Genomic DNA, 18,240 nt, shown 5'->3' with positions numbered 1-18,240 from the left:
CCTTCTTTTTCTTCCTTCCTTCCTTGCTTAATTAACAAATGTAATTGCTTATATACTTGTTTTCTTAGTTATATCCTTCAGTCTTTCCTCACTTGTTCATTTTTAATTCATTGCTGATTCATTAAATAACTTCATTGCTTACGTACTTTTTGACTTCCTTTCCTTTCTTATTTAATAACTAACTTATTTAGCACCTAACTTACTTCCTTATATATTTATTTCCTGCCTTCCTTTTTTTATTACTTTACTTACATAACTACTTAGTTACTAACATATTTATTAAATTATTAATGTATTTACTTAATTATTTAACTTACTTATTAACTAGATCTTATCTAATTAACCATCCAGTATCTAATTTATGAATTATTATTGAACTGTAATTGTTAGTTGCACTCTATTTCTAAATGTATGGCCACTTGTACTCTATGTCTGGGGTGAGTGGGGATGGGTGGGCAGTGACAAGGCAGTTTGGAAAATCCCTCTTCACAGCACAAATGTCCAAACAGACCACAAGCCTCTACACCAACTGGTGAGTAGTTATTTACAGAGACCTGGGCACTAATAGGAACCTCAACACTTGAGATGTAGGTAAAGATTTATTTATAAAGAGCATTGTAGGCTTGGATAAAAGCCTTCGTTATCTGAAGATGTTATCCAGGGTGTAGTGTTGGGTAGCAGCATCATGACAAGAGATTCATAATCAAGTTATAATGACAGTCAGCATAACAGAGTCTCCATCATCTTCCTCGCATGACACTCAATGACACTGAAATCTATAACATCTTTGTCTCAGTTGAAGCTTAACACTATTTTATTTGGTGAGACAGCAACAAAATGAGCATCATCACCTATTACTACTCTGTTAATTACTCCACTCCACCAGTTTGACAGACATCCCGTAAATAGCTAAGAACCTCTGACTGTTCTGACAATCCTGAATGTTTCAGGCTTTCAGAAGTTCTACATGCTCGTTTCTTGGTGGAGCTTCTGATGGAGCATGAACGATGCTTGCGAGCTAAAAAAGTGTGATGAGGAACATAAGACTGTCATCAGCCACTCAGTGTAGTGAAGGTTCAAAACAAGACCCAGCTGCTAGGACCAGACCCCCAGTGGGAAACCCAACAAATGGCACTGAGCTATCACACACAGACACACACAGAGTGCATGTGCTTTAAGCCTATAAGTTAGACAGCAGCTGCAGCCACATTCCATACTGAACGGTAATATAAGGGAAAGCTCTGCATCTCCACTGACAGCCACTGGCGAATGTAGAAAATCACATATTACAAGTCTCATATCTCTTGAGTTAGAAAGAAAACACAAGCAACCCACTCACCTTGCCTAAATGGATTATAGAGCTATTAAAGATCAAGCAGAGCAAAAATTAGCCTCCCATACACTCGGGTTCTCTTTATTCTAATACGACTATAATACAAAATTAATCTCTGAAGGAGACTTGGTTCATTCTGTAATGAAAAAGTCTTTAAATATACCGTAATTATACTGTTAAATAATAAGATAGAATTTTGTAATGGAGAGGACTGTCAAACATTTGTAAGGAAGTGAAATAATGTGAAAGAACGACAGTCTTTATTATTGAATCAGTGCAGTGGTGAAACGTTGTGAGTGATTCAGAGCCAAAACTTTAATGTTTAGTGCTATTCTTAGACCCTGGCCTATTTGTACTAGTACAAAGATATTTTTCAAGGATGTGAAGATTATAAAGCATGACTTAGAAGCGCAGTGGAGGATGAAAAAGTTTAGGATCCTCATCAGAACAACAAGAAAGCCTATCACAGGGCGAGTTATTGAATGGAAAACAGCTCATTTGCAAATAAAACCGTTTAAGCAGTGAAGAGTAAAAATGGTAGATTAACTTTCAAAGAGCAAATAGATCAATTCAAGCATGTTAAGTTCACCTACCCTCTTCTTAGGCCTTCCAAGACATAAGGCCATGTCCATTGGCCAACCAGTCCACAGTCCAGCGTGCCCTTAAACTCTCTCCATATGGTGCACTAAAATGCTAACACGCTGTGCAAGGATAACAGAGCCAATCAATGCTTTATAGCTGCAGTATGCTTAGTGGATGCCCAATTTAGCATTAGCGTTTATCATGAGTTCCCACTGCAGACACACACTCAGCTTAGCTGCAGTCTGTGTAGACCTAAGAGGAGCACTCACTCTCTCTCTCTCTCTCTCTCTCTCTCTCTCTCTCGCTCTCTCTCTTGCTCTTTCCTCTGGCAAATCTCATTTAGAGGGGAATAGAGTTTTCTTTGTGCACTCATGAGGGACAGACGGCCCATGTGGTGGAAGAGGGGAGGAAAGAGAAAGGAGGGACGAAGGGAGGGAGAAAATCAGAGTGAGGAGGGATGGGGGTGTGGGATAGTTCTATGAAACTTTCTGTGTGTGAGTGTGTACTGGCGTTTCCTAACGGGGCAAAGGGCATGACCGGCTGTTGCCAAGAAATATGACTGAGGAGAGAGTCCCCACTGCAGCTGAACTAAGGTGTTATATTTGTCTTTATACCACAGTGCTGTTGAACTCATCAATTCTGACTCGTCAGAAGGTGCGGATTAATTTTCTATAACAGCAGCTCTGACAGTAGTGCCAGTTGTAAGCCAAATCCCGGGTTTATATTAATGCACTCGTTCCACCATGTTATCATTTCTATAACCACTTACACAGGGGCTTTCCTGCCACATCACTGAAGTCTAATAAAAACAGCTATTGGTTATATGCTGTTATTTCATAAATAAAAATGTATCATCATTGATGTGGTGAGATTTTCTGTAAGTAAATGTTTATTTAAAGGAGTCTCCAGTGTCAGTGCTTTGTAAAAGTCAGGTAAAGCCGTGACCTGAAGATTTTCACCACATTAAAGTCTTCAGGACAGCAGAATTTGTGGTTTCTCTGTGACAAGCAACATTTTTGTCTTATTAACTAGGGAAATTAGACAAAAAAAAAGACTCTCAGACTTTCCACTAGATTAAATGTAACTCGAAATGGGTAAACAAAGCATGCCTTTTTATTAAATAAAATTAAAAGTTATCACATTGTTGTGTTATATGAGGAATAATTCACAAGACTTGCTGTTTCTGGAAAATAATCAAATCCAGGGTGGTTAAAAAAAAGTAACTCCGCTTTGCTCCAAACCACATCACACCGTCCCTTCACTGATTACTTTCCTAAAACATCATGTTCCCAAGTGTATTATTCCCTATTTGGTATATGCTTATTGACTGTAGCCCATCTGTTACTATGCACAGTTTGTGAGCCCCCCTCTACCCTGTCCATCAATGGAAAAGGACCAAAAATGGACCACTTCTAACTATATTTCTTTTTTTCTTTTTTTTTTTGGTGGTTCATTCTCAACACAGCAGTGACAAAAAGTCCTTGACAAAAAGTCACCACGTCATTTGTGAAAAATTTCGGCTATGAGCTGTGTTATTCTGTCCTCGCATCAGTAGAGGACAGAACACTGTGACTGAAAAATATATTATTCGAGTCTGACTAGCATCTTTATTTTTGCATGCTCATTAATCAGCTTGGCTAAAAAAACAAAACAAAAAAAAACATTCTGCTGTCAACCAGATCGTGTCTCGATCGCTGATGTGTGTAGTGCAGCAGGTGGTGGGATTCAGAACGAGTAGCTTGTGGTGAAGTTACAGCATTGAGGCACCACCATCACACCACCATTTAAAGTTTAAACCTAGCCTACTTATCAATTAAAACCTAAGAGAACATGTGAAAGTATACAGGGCCTGAAAGAAATCTTGGATTCTTTCTCTCTCTCTCACACACACACACACACAAGCACAAAGACAAACTAAACAATTTTTTTCAATCTGTGTCTGGCATGTACTTAAAATCCCTTTTTCAGTGTGTGGTATTAAAAACTCTAGCCAGTTCAGCGTGTGTGTGTGTGTGTGTGTGTGTGTGGTCTTACCTCCACCACCTCGGTGCAGGCATAGGCGATGATTCCCTGCTCGTGAGCATCCAGCACAGCCACCTGCACCAGCGCATTGGGCTTCCTGTCCTTGAACTCTGTGAGCAGCTCTCTACATGCTGACAGACAGAGAGGGAGAAAGCGAGAGAGGGAGAGAGCAAAGGTTGGCGAACAGAGTAATAGCTTTCTGAACACAGGACACAGACAGGAAGAAAGGCAGGAGGAGAGGGAACAAGGGGACGTGAGACAGAGAGATGAGGTGAGTGTGTCTCGGAGCCGCTATCACACCATTATGCTTCAGGGTGTGGAATCACATATACCACTGTTTCCCAGAGAAACAGGAAGGCACATGACCAAATCTCCTGAAAACCTTTGAGTGGTGCCTCCCTCTTTCTCTCTCTCTCTCTCTCTAGCACAGTGAAAGTTTTACCAAAGCAAACCCTCCCCTCGTTTCCTAAAGTAGGAAAGGCCAGTCTTCCTCACGATACACTTAAAGAGAACACACAGTTTCCCTCTCTCGCTCTGTTTCTCTCCTCGCAGAGATTTTATGATTTAATATACTTTAGTTACTGCCCACTCAAACAGTCTGTTGCCATAATACTATCTGTTCATAATAAAATCACCAGCCAAATGACAAACTTACAGCAAACTGACTGCATTTTCCACTGCATTTGTTAAATTAGCAAGTCACTTGTGTTACTTGGAGTTTGTCACTCGTGGGTGTGTAGTGACCGCTACTATTGTCGCATACGCTGTCCAGGATTGAGATATATATTTCTCCTAAAGCTAACTGGTGAAACACAAAATAATTAGTTAAATAACACACTAATCTTTGGGAAATTTGGTTGTCACGTCCTAGCTCCATAGGCAGATTAGTAAAGCAAGTTAACTGTACTGGTAACATACACTCACCAGAGGCTCCAACGATCTCTGCTACTTCCTTCCAAGCTTTATTTTTCTTCATAATGTGTCTATGCACATTTAATAATAGGTTGTATATGACAGAATAAGATGAAACCATGGTTATACATTTTTTTCCCCAATGCTGCAAGTAAAGGGGAACTAACTGCAAGTGGGAACTAAAGTTGAGTGAGAGGGAAACTAAAAAATGCTGTACCACATGCACCATGCGACTGGTGTGAGGAATCGTTCGAGCCAATCGTTTCGATTTAGCTAATGAAAATAGCTAAATCGCATACAATTGAGAAAATCGCAATTCATACGTTGCGTGTTGCGCTGTAGCTGAAATCGCAGCTCCATATTATACATTTACACAGAAAATGAATGGTCACTTACGGCTATATCATTCACTAGTGTGAACATAGAGATACTCAACATGCAGGAAGATAGCCAAGGCCCAGGTGAAATATATTCATTTTTTCATAAAGTTGAGGTTTTATAGGCAGAAAAACCCAATTTTGAGCCTGGGCTTTCATCATTTTTCTCTGTTTTGCAGAATTCAGCCACGGCAACATCTGATGCATTTCCAAAATCTCCACACATATCAGAAAGCCGAGCGAGGCCTGGAGCCGACAAGCTTTCCAACTGTCCCACACATTCATTATGAATTCAAATGAAACATACGCGAGCGAGCTGTGGACACACATCTGTTGCAGATGAACATCATTATTACACTTAAGTATATCAAAAAGATAAGCACAGTCTGTTGAAATGTGCATTTAACAAGACATAAGCTTGGAAAATTGCTTCGACAAGCCTACTAAATTGAGATCAAAGAGCAGATTTTATCTGAAGAGAAAGGAAATATTCTAGCAATCACACACTGACTTCTTAACTGGCTGAAAGTTACAAAGACACACCGCACATTGACTGAGGCTTTAAGCATTTAAGCACACTGCCAGGCAAATACCTTTGAACACTCTATATTACAGCATTTTAGTTGAAATAATCTTGTTCTAAATGCTTTAACAGTTGAAAACCTAATTGAGGAATTTATTGCAACAATCTAGATCTAATCTAATCAGAAAAAGCAAAAATCTTTATCACATACTTGAGGCACACCACATTTTTATGTTTTATAGTTAATACTAGCTCTGCCTATGAGTCTTTTATCTATACACTTAACCGCTTTGCCCTTCAAGTGAGCATGCCTTTAATAAAGTACTCATTTAGAGCAGTATTAGGATCTGAGAGCGACCGAAACTTTTGACTGGCAGTGTATGTGTAAGTCAAAAAAAAAGGATAAAATCAGAAAACGCTCAGAAGGTCAGGAGGAGGATTGGAGGATGTCGTCACAAAAAACTTCTTGTTCAAATGCAGCATTTATTTTCTACATTTACTCACTGGCAGATGCTTTTATTCTGAATGACTTACAATTGAGACCCGATTGTAAGAAACCACTGAGCCACCATTAACAGGCACTTCACAAATGGAGCACATCCTCCCTACCCTGTCATCAGTGCCTTTCTGTCCTGTTTCTTTAAAGTGTTTTTTTTTTTTAATCTTAAGTCTTTAAATCTTTAAACAGTTTAGTAGCTTTATATATTCTAGGCTTTAAGATGATTAAATACTGGCTTGCTATATGCAAAGAAAGTGCATAAGTGGCCTTTAGATTTTATGCTCCAAAGATCAGGTTTCAGATATTGGTCACATTTACTGGTTTAAAAAAAAAAAAGAAAAAAAAAACAAAAAAAAACAAAAAACAAAAAGGCAACAGAAAACATACAGTATGCCTTGAGTTTTTAATTAGTGTTCATTTGGATTTTAATCATTTTTATTATCTCCAGCGTTATTTCTCTGACCCTTTCAACATATAACGTCACTTTTGCTAAATATTTATTTCGCTTTATTATCGTTTCCAGTGAAGCTCTTTGAAGTGGATTTTGAAAGAGATAACACCAAAAGAACACCACAACAGTAAGCGGAGTTATTTGCGGATTTTGTACATGAAGTTTGGATGTTTTACTTCCTCTCAGAGTGATATCAATCGGAGTTTTATTTATTTTTTCTTTTACATAATTACCAAACTTTTTAGTCCTCCTCTTTTTTCATTGTTGTTGCAAGGAGAGGCTAAATAGATAAGTAATGAAAATTAAATTCAAAATTCCAAACTCAGGAATGAAATTCAAGCAAGTATTCATCCCACTAAACTTTTCTACATTTTGTTACAACCTGGAAAGCCAAAAGTTTCATCACACCCATATATGCTTTTTGAACATCCCATTCCAGATTTATTCCCCGTTTGCTGTTATAATAGCCTCCACTCTTCTGGGAAGGCTTTCCACTAGATTTTGGAGTGTAGCTGTGGGGATTTGTGATCATTCAGCCGCACGTGCATTAGTGAGATCAGGCAATGATGTTGGGCGAGACGTCCTGTGGTGCAGTCATTGTTCCAGTTCATCCCAAAGGTGTTCAGTGGGGTTGAGGTCAGGGTTCCATGCAAGACACTGGAGTTCCTCCCACACCAACCTTGGCTAACCATGTCTTCATGGAGCTCGCTTTGTGCACAGGGGCATTGTCATGCTGGAACATGTCTGGGCCTCTTGTTCCAGTGAAGGTAAAACTGTAATGCTACAGCATACAGAAACATCCTATATAATTGTGTACTTCCAACTTTGTGGCAACAGTTTGGGGAAGACCCACATATGGGTGTAATGGTTAGGTGTCCACAAACGTTTGGCCATATAGTATATATTCAAATCAATTCAATTTTATTTGTATAGAGAGATTTGTTATGATTTTAACAATGGACATAGTCACAAAGCAGCTTTACAGAAATAAATACATTCAGGACATAAATTGTAAATGTATGAATTTATCCCTAATGAGCAAGCCAGAGGTGATGGTGTTAAGGAAAAACTCCCTGAGACGATATGAGGAAGAAAGCTTGAGAGGAACCAGACTCAGAAGGGAACCCATCCTCATCTGGGTGATACCAGACAGTGCAATTATAAATAAATCCCCTCTATAAATGTGTACTACATGGACAAATATTGCTTTTGTGTAACCAGGAAATACAGAGACCTAAATGCAAACTGCTCGTGAACAGACTTCATGTTTTGTTGAACCTATCCACCGTCCACTGATGAAACTTGAAACTTCACAGGCTTTATAATGTTTTAACCTTTTGTGCCAGGAAAAATATACTATGAGTTTCTGTCTATTTCAGGGTAGGACACTTAACTTTCAATGATGGAATGAAATAATAGCTTGACCTGTTTTTGCATCTGAGGTCAAATGTTTGTTATAGAATATGAAAATCATTTAAGAATCAGAATCAGAATGAGCTTTTATTGCCAAGTGTGCTCACACACACACACACACACACACACACACACACAAGGAATTTGACTTGGTATGAAGCTTTCAGAACACACATACCAATAAGATGGCAAGACATATAATAATAAAATTTACAAATAATAATAATAATAATAATAATGATAATAATAATATGAGAGAATATATAACGCTGTACAGTAGACACAATAGGCTTAAAGGGAATAGATATATGTACAGATATAATACAGCTATGAGCAAGGTGAAGGCAATGGCAGAAGCATTAAGGATGTGTGTACAGGTAAGATAGTAAAGAATGAATTTACATATTTCCACATAGAAAATCATGTATGCGGTATATTGCTGTAAACATATACACTGGATAGACACAATAATGATGAGTTTTATAGAGGATAGATTAATAAAATCACAGCTAATGGTGTATTATGATGTTGCCGTGGCAATGTAGGACTAATGGTGGCTGTACATACTTGGTACCTGATGCCTCCAACTCTTTCACAAGTTGTTTTTGTCTTGGGGTTCAGTTAAAACTTTTGGATCAAAGTTGGTTCATCCAGAGGAGTTAAATTGTGCCTCTTTCCTGAATAATGCAGTGCCTGTGTGTTAAAGATTTTTTTATATTTGAATACAATCGTTTGTACAGATGGTTAGTTAGTTGGAAATTGCTTCTAGGATGGAACCAGACTTGTGGAGGTCCACATTCCCCCCTGCCTTTAAAAGTAGGCCCTTAAAATGCAGCCAAAGGGACTCTCGTAATAAAATCCTAATTATGACAATTGTGAAAAACTGAGATTGAATAGTTTTAGGCTAGGCTGGGGCTCAACTGTATTTCTGCACATCTACATGTTTGCACTTGTGCACTTTTTGTATAAATTGATGCAGTCCCTTGTAGTTCTGTGTTGTTCTGTGTTTGTCTTATGTAGCACCTTGGTCCTGGAGAAACGTTGTCATTTTTGCTCAGTTTGTTTTCCATTTAAATATTTAAAGCTGTCTGCAATAGCGTACTGCATTGCTACAAATCAATAAATTCATGTTATAATATGAATATGATGTTTATTATAGAGTACAGATGTAGCATAAATTGATTTATTTATACTGATTTTGTCCACCCTTGGCAATCGCATTCTGCCTTCAAACGAAACTCACAAGACAAACCATTGGCACTGGAGTTCCCAGAACAAATGATGAAGCTGAATTCCTAGCTCTCATAGTGTTAATTAATTTCATTTAATGAAGATAATTGTATTACCCATCATTTATATGATTAGCAGTGTTTACTTTAGCTTCTATATAATTTGTTTGATTTCTGTTCTTTAATGAGAAAACATGATTTTAAGCTAAAATAGTTAACACATACATGACAAAAGCTTAATGCTTTGCAAACTGCAAACCACATACTTCCATAACACACATTGCAGACTCGCCATGGATTAGGGCTGAACGCTCTCAGCTATCGTGTCAACATCAACACTGTATGGTCACAGCATGTGCAGTAATCCCAAAGGCTGCCATAATCATGTTGGGCAATAACATTATGCTAAAAAGATGTTTCTTAGGTGACAAAAACACCTTTTGCATTAGCAACGTTTACAATTTTCCCAACCAACCTCAATGAGAAAATATTTAGTCCATGTAAAAACAAAATGTGAATTTTGCATTTAATTTTATGAGTTTATCATTATGGTTTTGCACAAAATGCGCTTTGAATGGTTGACTATAATTGTTCAATTTGAGCTCCTTCGCTCACAAAAAACAAGAACAAACCAAAAACCTACTCAAGTGTTCAAAAGTTGTTCATCTGTTATTATACTAGGGGGAAGATTGGCATCCCTTACTCAATACATATCAGCACCAGCCACTGAAAAACCCATGAGATGACCACTAATGCACACTGTATAACAAACACATTTTCCATGCCTATTGTTTAAATGTAGTATTATTTTGTTTGACACACACATTATTAGAACTGCGAGGGTCGGCCTGAGACATGATTCATGAACTGGCACACACCAAGCCATTGCTCAATCATATACACTTTATGACGAGACTTATCTCGGATCACTTCATCTTTCTTGATGTGCTCTCTGAAGCAGCTCATCCATCACACACACACACACACACACACACACACACACACACACACACACACCCCTCCTGAGTAAGGGCCTGCGTTCTATAAATCCAATCCGCTATTAGGATGACTGCACCCACTTCAAGCTGAGAATTCCGTCACCTCGTTCTGCTATGTACACACACACACACACACACACACACACACACACGCGCGGAGGTGTCTCAGACGCTGTCGTCTGTGACTGGAGTTTTTTTTTTCCTGCAGGCAGAGCTAAAGAAACTCTTTTATTCCTTAATGGTTCTCACTCCAAGTTAGAATACACCGACGTGTCAGAGATGTGAAAAGAAAGGTCCACCAAGGTGAGCAGTATACACCTTTCACAGCTAGCTAATTTCCGACTCTGCGCTACGAAAGCGAGCGTTCGTGGCCCTGTGGCAGTCAGGAGCACAATGCCTAAGAACCATTTGCTACAAAGTTAACAAAGCTGAGCGTTTAAACAGTACTGCTTTCTCACTTCCAGACATTCTAAACTCTCAGCAATCAGGAACAGACTGAATCTTTCAGAGTATGAAAACATGTCACTGGGGTGATGGTATCCTAAAGGGCACATATTTTGTACCTTTAGAATGTGTATTTCACACAGTAAATTATTAAAAAGTGTACCCTTAAGCCTTTAATGTATGGCAGAGGTATTCAAACTGTGTCAGGTCTAACACTTTGCAGTTAATTGTAATGGAAATGACGATTTTGTGATTATGTGATTAAAGCTGTGCTGCACCATCAGCACACACTTGTCCAGACAGTTTGAACAGATCAGCTGTGTTACAAGTCTTATTTACATGTGGTTCTATTTTATTTTATTTTGTTAGCCAGTTATTAATAGGTAATAATGGGACAATGTGGCCTGATTATTTTCCAGGAAGTGTGCCTTACGGGGGAAAACGTTTGAATACATCTGATGTATAGTGTTCACACTCGTAATACTGTTACATTGAGGCTGTTTTTTAGAAAAATATACCATTTTAAATCACCTCTACATCACTCTAATGCTATATAAACCTTAATTCTGGTTTTTATTATTCCATTAATCCATCCATTTTCAATTATTTTGGACATAATTTGGACTTCGAGTAGCTTTTAGAAAAACTAAAACTTTTGAGTGTGCATGCAATTATTGAGTAATAAATCTACAGTAATAAGACCCTGGATATGTTTTATAGTTTATGCAGGAAAGGGTTAAACTGATTAAAGATACATACTGTACCTGGTCTGGATATTAAGAATTATTTTTACCTCTGAGTGTATATTTGCATTATGTGCTTTGGGAAACAAGTAAATTTCTTTTCAGTCAGCCTCTATGGAGTCGCCTGCATGTCATGATAATAACGGAAAGAAATGAACGTCTGATCCTTATAGAAGAGGTGATAAGCGTTAAGCACAGCTTTTCTGAAAACATATTATATCCAGTCCTAGACTTGAAAAGGATTTGCATCCGAGAATCCCCTCTGACTACTTAATTCAGTCTAAGATTTGGCTTAATCTGGGATTGAAGCAACTTCCCTAAGAGCTTAAATAATTGAGTTTTTTCAAGTTCCCTGTTTCAGTTAATTATCCATCAAGCATTTCAGACCATTATTAACCTCTGGGCCTTAAACCTTTTTAATATTAAGCTAAGTGTAAGCAGTAATCTATTCTCTATTCACATCCTTTTTTTTTTTTTTTTTTTTTTTTTTTTTTAAACAATTACTCATCTAAATTTCAAGAGAGCACAAGGTTACAAACTAAGCAGCTAGTAGAAATTAATTAATATGCATGCTATTCTGCTCTATAGTGCTGTTTTGTCGGTTGTATTTGAAAGTTTGCTGATACTCTGAAATGTCTCTCTCTCTAAAAGATGCACTTTTCAGTTCTTCATAATATTTGTCTGGCTTTCCACTGATGGGTTTTACAGAAGAAAGCTTTTAGTTGAAAAGATGTCCAAGCTTCAGTGAGCACTTGAGCCCAGCCTGTTGCAGTAAACCCTATAATTTCCGCAAGATGGGACAGGATTTGCAGTCAGAGAGCGACTTCATTTCTTACTTACTCTGCAAACTCATGATCGAGAACCAAATCACATTATACATCATGTCCAACTTTCAGGGTGCTGAGCCCACCATTTTATAACAGCTACAAGCGTTTCAGCTCTTGATTGTGCTCTAAAGAATTAAATCTTTGTCACCAACCCAAATTGTAACCTCGCACCTGCCATGAAAGAACTCCGATTCCCATTTTACAAAATCTAATTTAAGGTTGCCTGGAAGGTGTCAGCTGAACAGTGTGCCGAAAGCAATGAGTCCTAACTGCCTGCCTCCCGTTTATAATGAAACAAAACATTGATTAATGTAGAGCATTTTAATGCACATCACTGTCACGCTGCTGGGAAATATGCTGCACTGTATAGTAAATCTAATTTTCAATCTGCCACATCTGTCTACAAACAAACAAAAGCTCATCTACTGAGCATGTAAACAAACCGAGTGAGCATGATATTTACTCCATATGCGTCTGATGAAGTAGTAGTCCAAGCGCTACTTGACAGAATGAGCAACAAGAAGATGGAAATCAAAAACAGACATTTCCTTTCATCAACTCAAAGAGCTGCATAATGAAAATAGAGATTGCCGTCTGTGTGAATAAAGGTTTGCCTGTGTGTGTTTGTGTGTGTGTCGGGGGGAAAAAAAACACCTGAAAAGGCTGTAACCGCACGTCTCATGAGTGGAAAGTGAATCATAACGTGACTGAGGCTCACAGTCAAAAGCAAGAGCAGGTAGAAGTCTGCAAAAGTGCCTCCACTATGCCAGCGTGGTGAGGATTTATCCAGATTAACTGCTTCTGAGCATTAAGGCTAAATGAACCTTTTCGCTAGTTTGAAAAATGCTGTTATTATCCACAATTCATTACCTTCAAATTGCGCAATGTTTATGGCACATTTGCCAATTTCTAAATGATGTTTGTCTGGAAAAAAAAAAAAAATAAATTCAAAGCCAGGGATTGTAGGAAAAAAAGAAAAAAAAAGAGCTTCTTTCCAATGGTGGCCAGAAACGATAGTTATTCAGGAGTATGACAGGCTTTCTTATGTCACGTCTTGTGGCAGCCTTACAAAGTAAAATTTTCGGAAGCATTTACACAGAAATAAAGCTTTTAGAGTGTAAGTTCAAAGCTGTCAGAACCAGAAATGGAGAGGGGTAGGCCTGAAAAATCTGCACAGCATAGTGGAGAAATAAACTGCACAAAGAATAAGCCAGCTAGAAAGTGAATGCTTGGAACAGTGTGTTTTCAAACGGAAGTAGCACAACAACTCCGAGTGATGGAGGCATCTTTTTATTTCAAAGTTTAAAGAACTGGAGCTCTGGAGAGGAACACTCCTCAAAACACCGCCTACAATGCTAATGTGATCTGCAACCTGGCTTGCATCGTATCGCTGGCTGGCAGTCCAGAGAAACACAAAGGCCCACATGTTTCGGGTAACAGGTTTTGGAGCGTAGTGGCCAGAGATCCACATCCCGGAGTCCTCCTTTTGGCCCTCATCTCCAACACAAGGGGACTTTTGTTAAGACTACATAATCAGTGAGTGGAAAGGAGCACATTAGGGAAGAGACACGTAGTCTGCGTCCTTCGTCCAAAGTGTCAATTTGGCGGTACTCAATACAGACAAATATGTCTAAAGGTTCAGGTCTGGAGAAAAGTGAGGAAATGAACCATTTCCTGAGAAACAACTAACACAGGATAAATCAGAATCACAAAAGTGTCTGCACCTAAAAAAAAAACAAACAAAAAAACATTTTCCTCCAATACAGTGCTGGCTGTACTTGAAAAATATTGCTCAAACCCTCTAAATTCACTGCTTATTATTCAATTACAGATTTTAAAGCATATGATTCAGCTACAGTAAAACTAACAGGAAAAAAAGGTAGTGCGCAGAGTGAGGAATGTAAGATAAGTCCGAGAGGATTTTAAACAGAACATATTTCCTTCTATACTGACCTGACTCTTCTAGGTAAGGTGAAGCATACTGATAGGATTCTACTTGGAAACATTTCTAAGAGGAAAACCCTCTGTTGCTGGAAAAACTGAAAGAAAACCCCTTAAGAAGAAAAAAAAAAACCACAAAAAATGCTATATGCTATAATATCTGTATGGGAACTGTATGCAGTGTTTCATGCATTCTAATGGATTTTAATGCAAAGTTCTTTCTTCTTGGGCTGGGGATCAGTCCTGAGCTCAGGTTGCTGCCTGTGTGGCGTTTCACACGTTCTCCCAGTTTCCATGTTCCTTCTTGGTTCTGCAATTTGCTCCCATGTCCCAAAACATGCGAGTAGGTGGATTGGCTACTTTGAATTGCCCCCTAGGTGTGAATGAGTGGGAGAAAAGTGGCGTCCCATTCCAGGGTGTCTTCCTGCCTCACGATAAGCTCCAGTTCTGCTTACAACACAGTAAAGCAGTTACTGAAGATAAATGAATGAATAAAGGGATAGTCTAACAGTGTTTATAGCTATATGTAAACATTTTAAAACATGTTATAAAAGCACAGAAAGCCTTTAGTGACTTCCTGGATTGAATGCCAGGTTCAGTGAGCATCTACTTAATGTCTTGAAGCTACATTAGCCTCAAGACATCTCCCAATTGGATTCTTCCGCCTGTACAGACAAATGTATTCCACTCTGAACTGGAGACTAAAATGGTGAAGAGTTTCACTGAGGTCACATTCATGTGCTGGGCGTCTAGTCAGTGAGCTGCGGTGCCAGGATCTGGCGAGACATCATGTGTCTGACATGATAAGTGTTTCCTACAGTCACATGGGGACAGGCTTCCAGACAAATGCACTTTTTCTGTAACAAGATGCGATGTGAACTACAATATTTCGGGAAGTCAAAGAGAAAAGCAACTATAAGTGACCTGCACACTGACCTTGCAAACTACAATTGGTTCTTTACTTCCTTTATTGCAGTCCCTGTTGAAGGAAAAAGTAAAGTGTATTGACAACAAAAAAGAAAGTGATTCAGAGCCTCGAGACATTAAAAGGGTCAACTCCAATGTTAAAAAAAAAAAAAAGTCCGAAAAAAGCAGCAGTCTTATCTGTGGCACCAATGCCCATCTGATCAACCTTGGTGTTATCTGAATCCCAACAGATCTGAAGGGAAAGCTATGAAAAGAGCTCAGAGGATTGACGGCAAAACGAGGGATTCCACTGAGCAGGCCGGGGGAGATCTGCTATTTTCACATCATTACAGCCAGTTTCATCAGATACTGCCATCGCAAATCTGCCGCATGAGTGACGGGACCTCCCACACGCGCACACACACAAAGTGAAACCATCACATCAAACCAAAATGGCAGACCTTCAACCCTTCACACATCAAGTATGAGATCTAGCCTTTGATATGATCTATAAAGCAGCGAGTGTGGTTTCTAATTACAGACAAAAGCTTCATGTTACTAACTTGGAACTCTGAAGAGCGACTGCAATCAAACTATGAAAAAATCCTGAAGCATGTATAAGAGGTTTGGTACTGCAAGAACACTGGCTTTTAGATCACATGCCATTATTTATATGATATTAGATAAGGCAGCCCAGGAGATGAATTTTATTTATGAATTTATGAATAGCACAACTTGCCATTTCACCACCTGCAAAAGTGCTGTGCCAATACAATTAAACACAATTACGCTGAACGTGATTCACAATTACCATAACAATCTCCCACTTGGAACAATAACGTCTGTCGATCCATGGGGCTGCAATTATGCTTTACTGTTTATTTTTTATGACTGGAATATAAAGCACAGTTCAGCTAAGACATGAATTCTGTTCTGTTATTAGTTTAATACAATGAAGCTCAATAGCCTCTAAATGGATTTAAATCCCTTTAAAGAAAAGATAAGGAGCCATGCGGTTGCTATGGGAGACAAATAATGCTCCTTGGCTGATGGTTATTCATAGCAATAATTATATTAGCACTTCAATTCATTTGACAACACTATTTGCATCCACTCTTGCAACACCTGCGCCTCCACCGTGTTTATAAAACCAAAAATTGGAGCCTTGCACCTTATTTTTTGGTGCTCTTCTTAGACATTTATGACACTCTTCCTGTCTCAGGTGATGGGGACAGGTTTCAGTGTCACACAACCAAGTTTCTGAAGCAGATGGTGTTTTGTATTATCGTTGCTCTTAATGATGAGTTTAATATACCTCCATTTAGGGTTTAAAAAAAAAAGGAGAAAATTCAGACCTTACCAAATGGTCATGGGTAATTACTGTTGTTTTAGGCTGCACTCCACCATGGTGAAGTCCAGGCCACCTGGCTAATGGATAAATCTGCCCTTAAGCATATTTATCACGTACTATAAGCACATGATGCCAGTGGCTTTAGATTTCCTACAGGACTCACAAGCATAGCCTACACTGAAACCTTGACAAAATATTAGGGATGTAAACCTCAGGCTTTAAATTGATGCATCAATCCAAATCATCCGATTGTTACACTCGTACTAAAATATGTGCTAACACTGGACCATATAGAAATTGGTCTTAGAAAGAAGTCATGAAATAACCATACTTGTTGTACTGGATCAATTAAAAAGCAGCTCAAGGCTACAGCAGAAAGAAAATGCATTGTACAGTATGTTAGAGCTGGACTTTTTTGGAATTTATCATATGTCTAGGTTCAAGTGCCACTGGTAGCTCATTTGCGACGTAACATGAGATGAATAACACAGATGTCTTTAGTAAACAGTTCTGCTTTATTCCTTACTATAAGAGGTAGCAGTGAGGATTGCCTGCATGCAAAATAAAGAGACATGAGCAGTGGCTTCTTTTGAAGCCAGTTTTCATAATGGACATCAAAAAGCCATGAAGCATAATTTGCACAAGCGATGCCTAATGAGGCAGCTTTATGAAGTTGTGTGGCTGTGGGGAAATTTAATGAAATGAAGTGGCAGAGGTTTTATAAAACCACCCTAAGTGTCTTAAGGGTGCAGGTTATCTCAATGCCTTTAGTGCTGATGCTACAGCACCTCAGAGCTGTCGTTAAACTTTTCAAATAGTCAAGTGCTAAAAAAAAAATCACGGCATTCTTTCTGCTCTACGTTTGCCCAAATGTAGTCAGCTGCCTTGCTGTGCCAAACGCTTTTGCTAATAGTGCTGCTAGTTAGAGAGAAATGCCAGAGGGAGAAATGAGTCTTATGATTTCTCATATCACTGTTGGGGTGCCAATCAGCCAATCATGTGTCATTCCACTACTGCACAATGAAATGGTAGCGCATTTATATGTCACTAAGGAAGTCAGGACAGTTGTAACAACTAGACTGCAAAACAAGTGCAGTGTTGCAGGCTTTATATATATATATATATATATATAAAAAAAGATGATTGGATAAAAGTGCAAGGTCAGTGACTAAATGGAGTCCACAGAGGTTCACACCGTGAGGACGTAAGCTTGTTAGCAAACAGACAAACGGGCCTGAGAGAGTTGTTTTTCACCGTGAGCTATGCTTATCCAGGGGAAAAAAAAAAAGCATGGCAGCTCCAAACATCTAAAGGAGAATGAAGTAAATTAGCAGCCAGAGGATTTAGTACTCAGCAATTGTTTCAAGCTTCAAATTTGTCAAGGTTCTTTGGGCAAAAGTCATTTTTGTGCCTTGCAATGCACAAATATGCAATGCCACATCAACATCAATTCCTGTTCAGTTCAAAAAAACTGGTGTGGAAAAATATAATCCCAATTCCACACCCTGCCTGTATTTACGTGCAGTCTTTTGGCAGATGCTCCTGCGACTTATGAAATGTGAAGGCACAGCAATACAACACTAACGTTTTGTAAGCTTCAAAACAAGAAAATAATGAAGGAATATACAAAAAAGGACACATTCAAACCCAAGTGCCAGCAATACAACAAAACGAATATGTTCAGAAAAC

General features: G+C 38.6%; 1 protein-coding gene across 5 annotated transcripts in view; it reads right to left on the bottom strand.

The window, feature by feature from the left end:
• inpp4b (inositol polyphosphate-4-phosphatase type II B) overlaps window positions 1-18,240 on the bottom strand; it is a 332,497-nt gene that overhangs the window by 160,837 nt on the left and 153,420 nt on the right. For 4 of the 5 annotated variants that reach the window (XM_034302375.2, XM_053232415.1, XM_053232414.1 and 1 more), the window contains one exon: window positions 3,950-4,068. In XM_034302375.2, coding sequence (XP_034158266.1) covers window positions 3,950-4,068 — 119 coding nt within the window. Of the gene's footprint in view, window positions 1-1,926; window positions 2,285-3,949; window positions 4,069-18,240 lie in introns of those variants that run through there. The other variant, XM_034302412.2, reaches the window with a different exon arrangement.

Source organism: Pangasianodon hypophthalmus, chromosome 3 (assembly GCF_027358585.1).
Source record: "Pangasianodon hypophthalmus isolate fPanHyp1 chromosome 3, fPanHyp1.pri, whole genome shotgun sequence".
NCBI classification, from domain to species: Eukaryota; Metazoa; Chordata; class Actinopteri; order Siluriformes; family Pangasiidae; genus Pangasianodon; species Pangasianodon hypophthalmus.
This window is presented reverse-complemented; position numbering and strand designations above follow the sequence as displayed.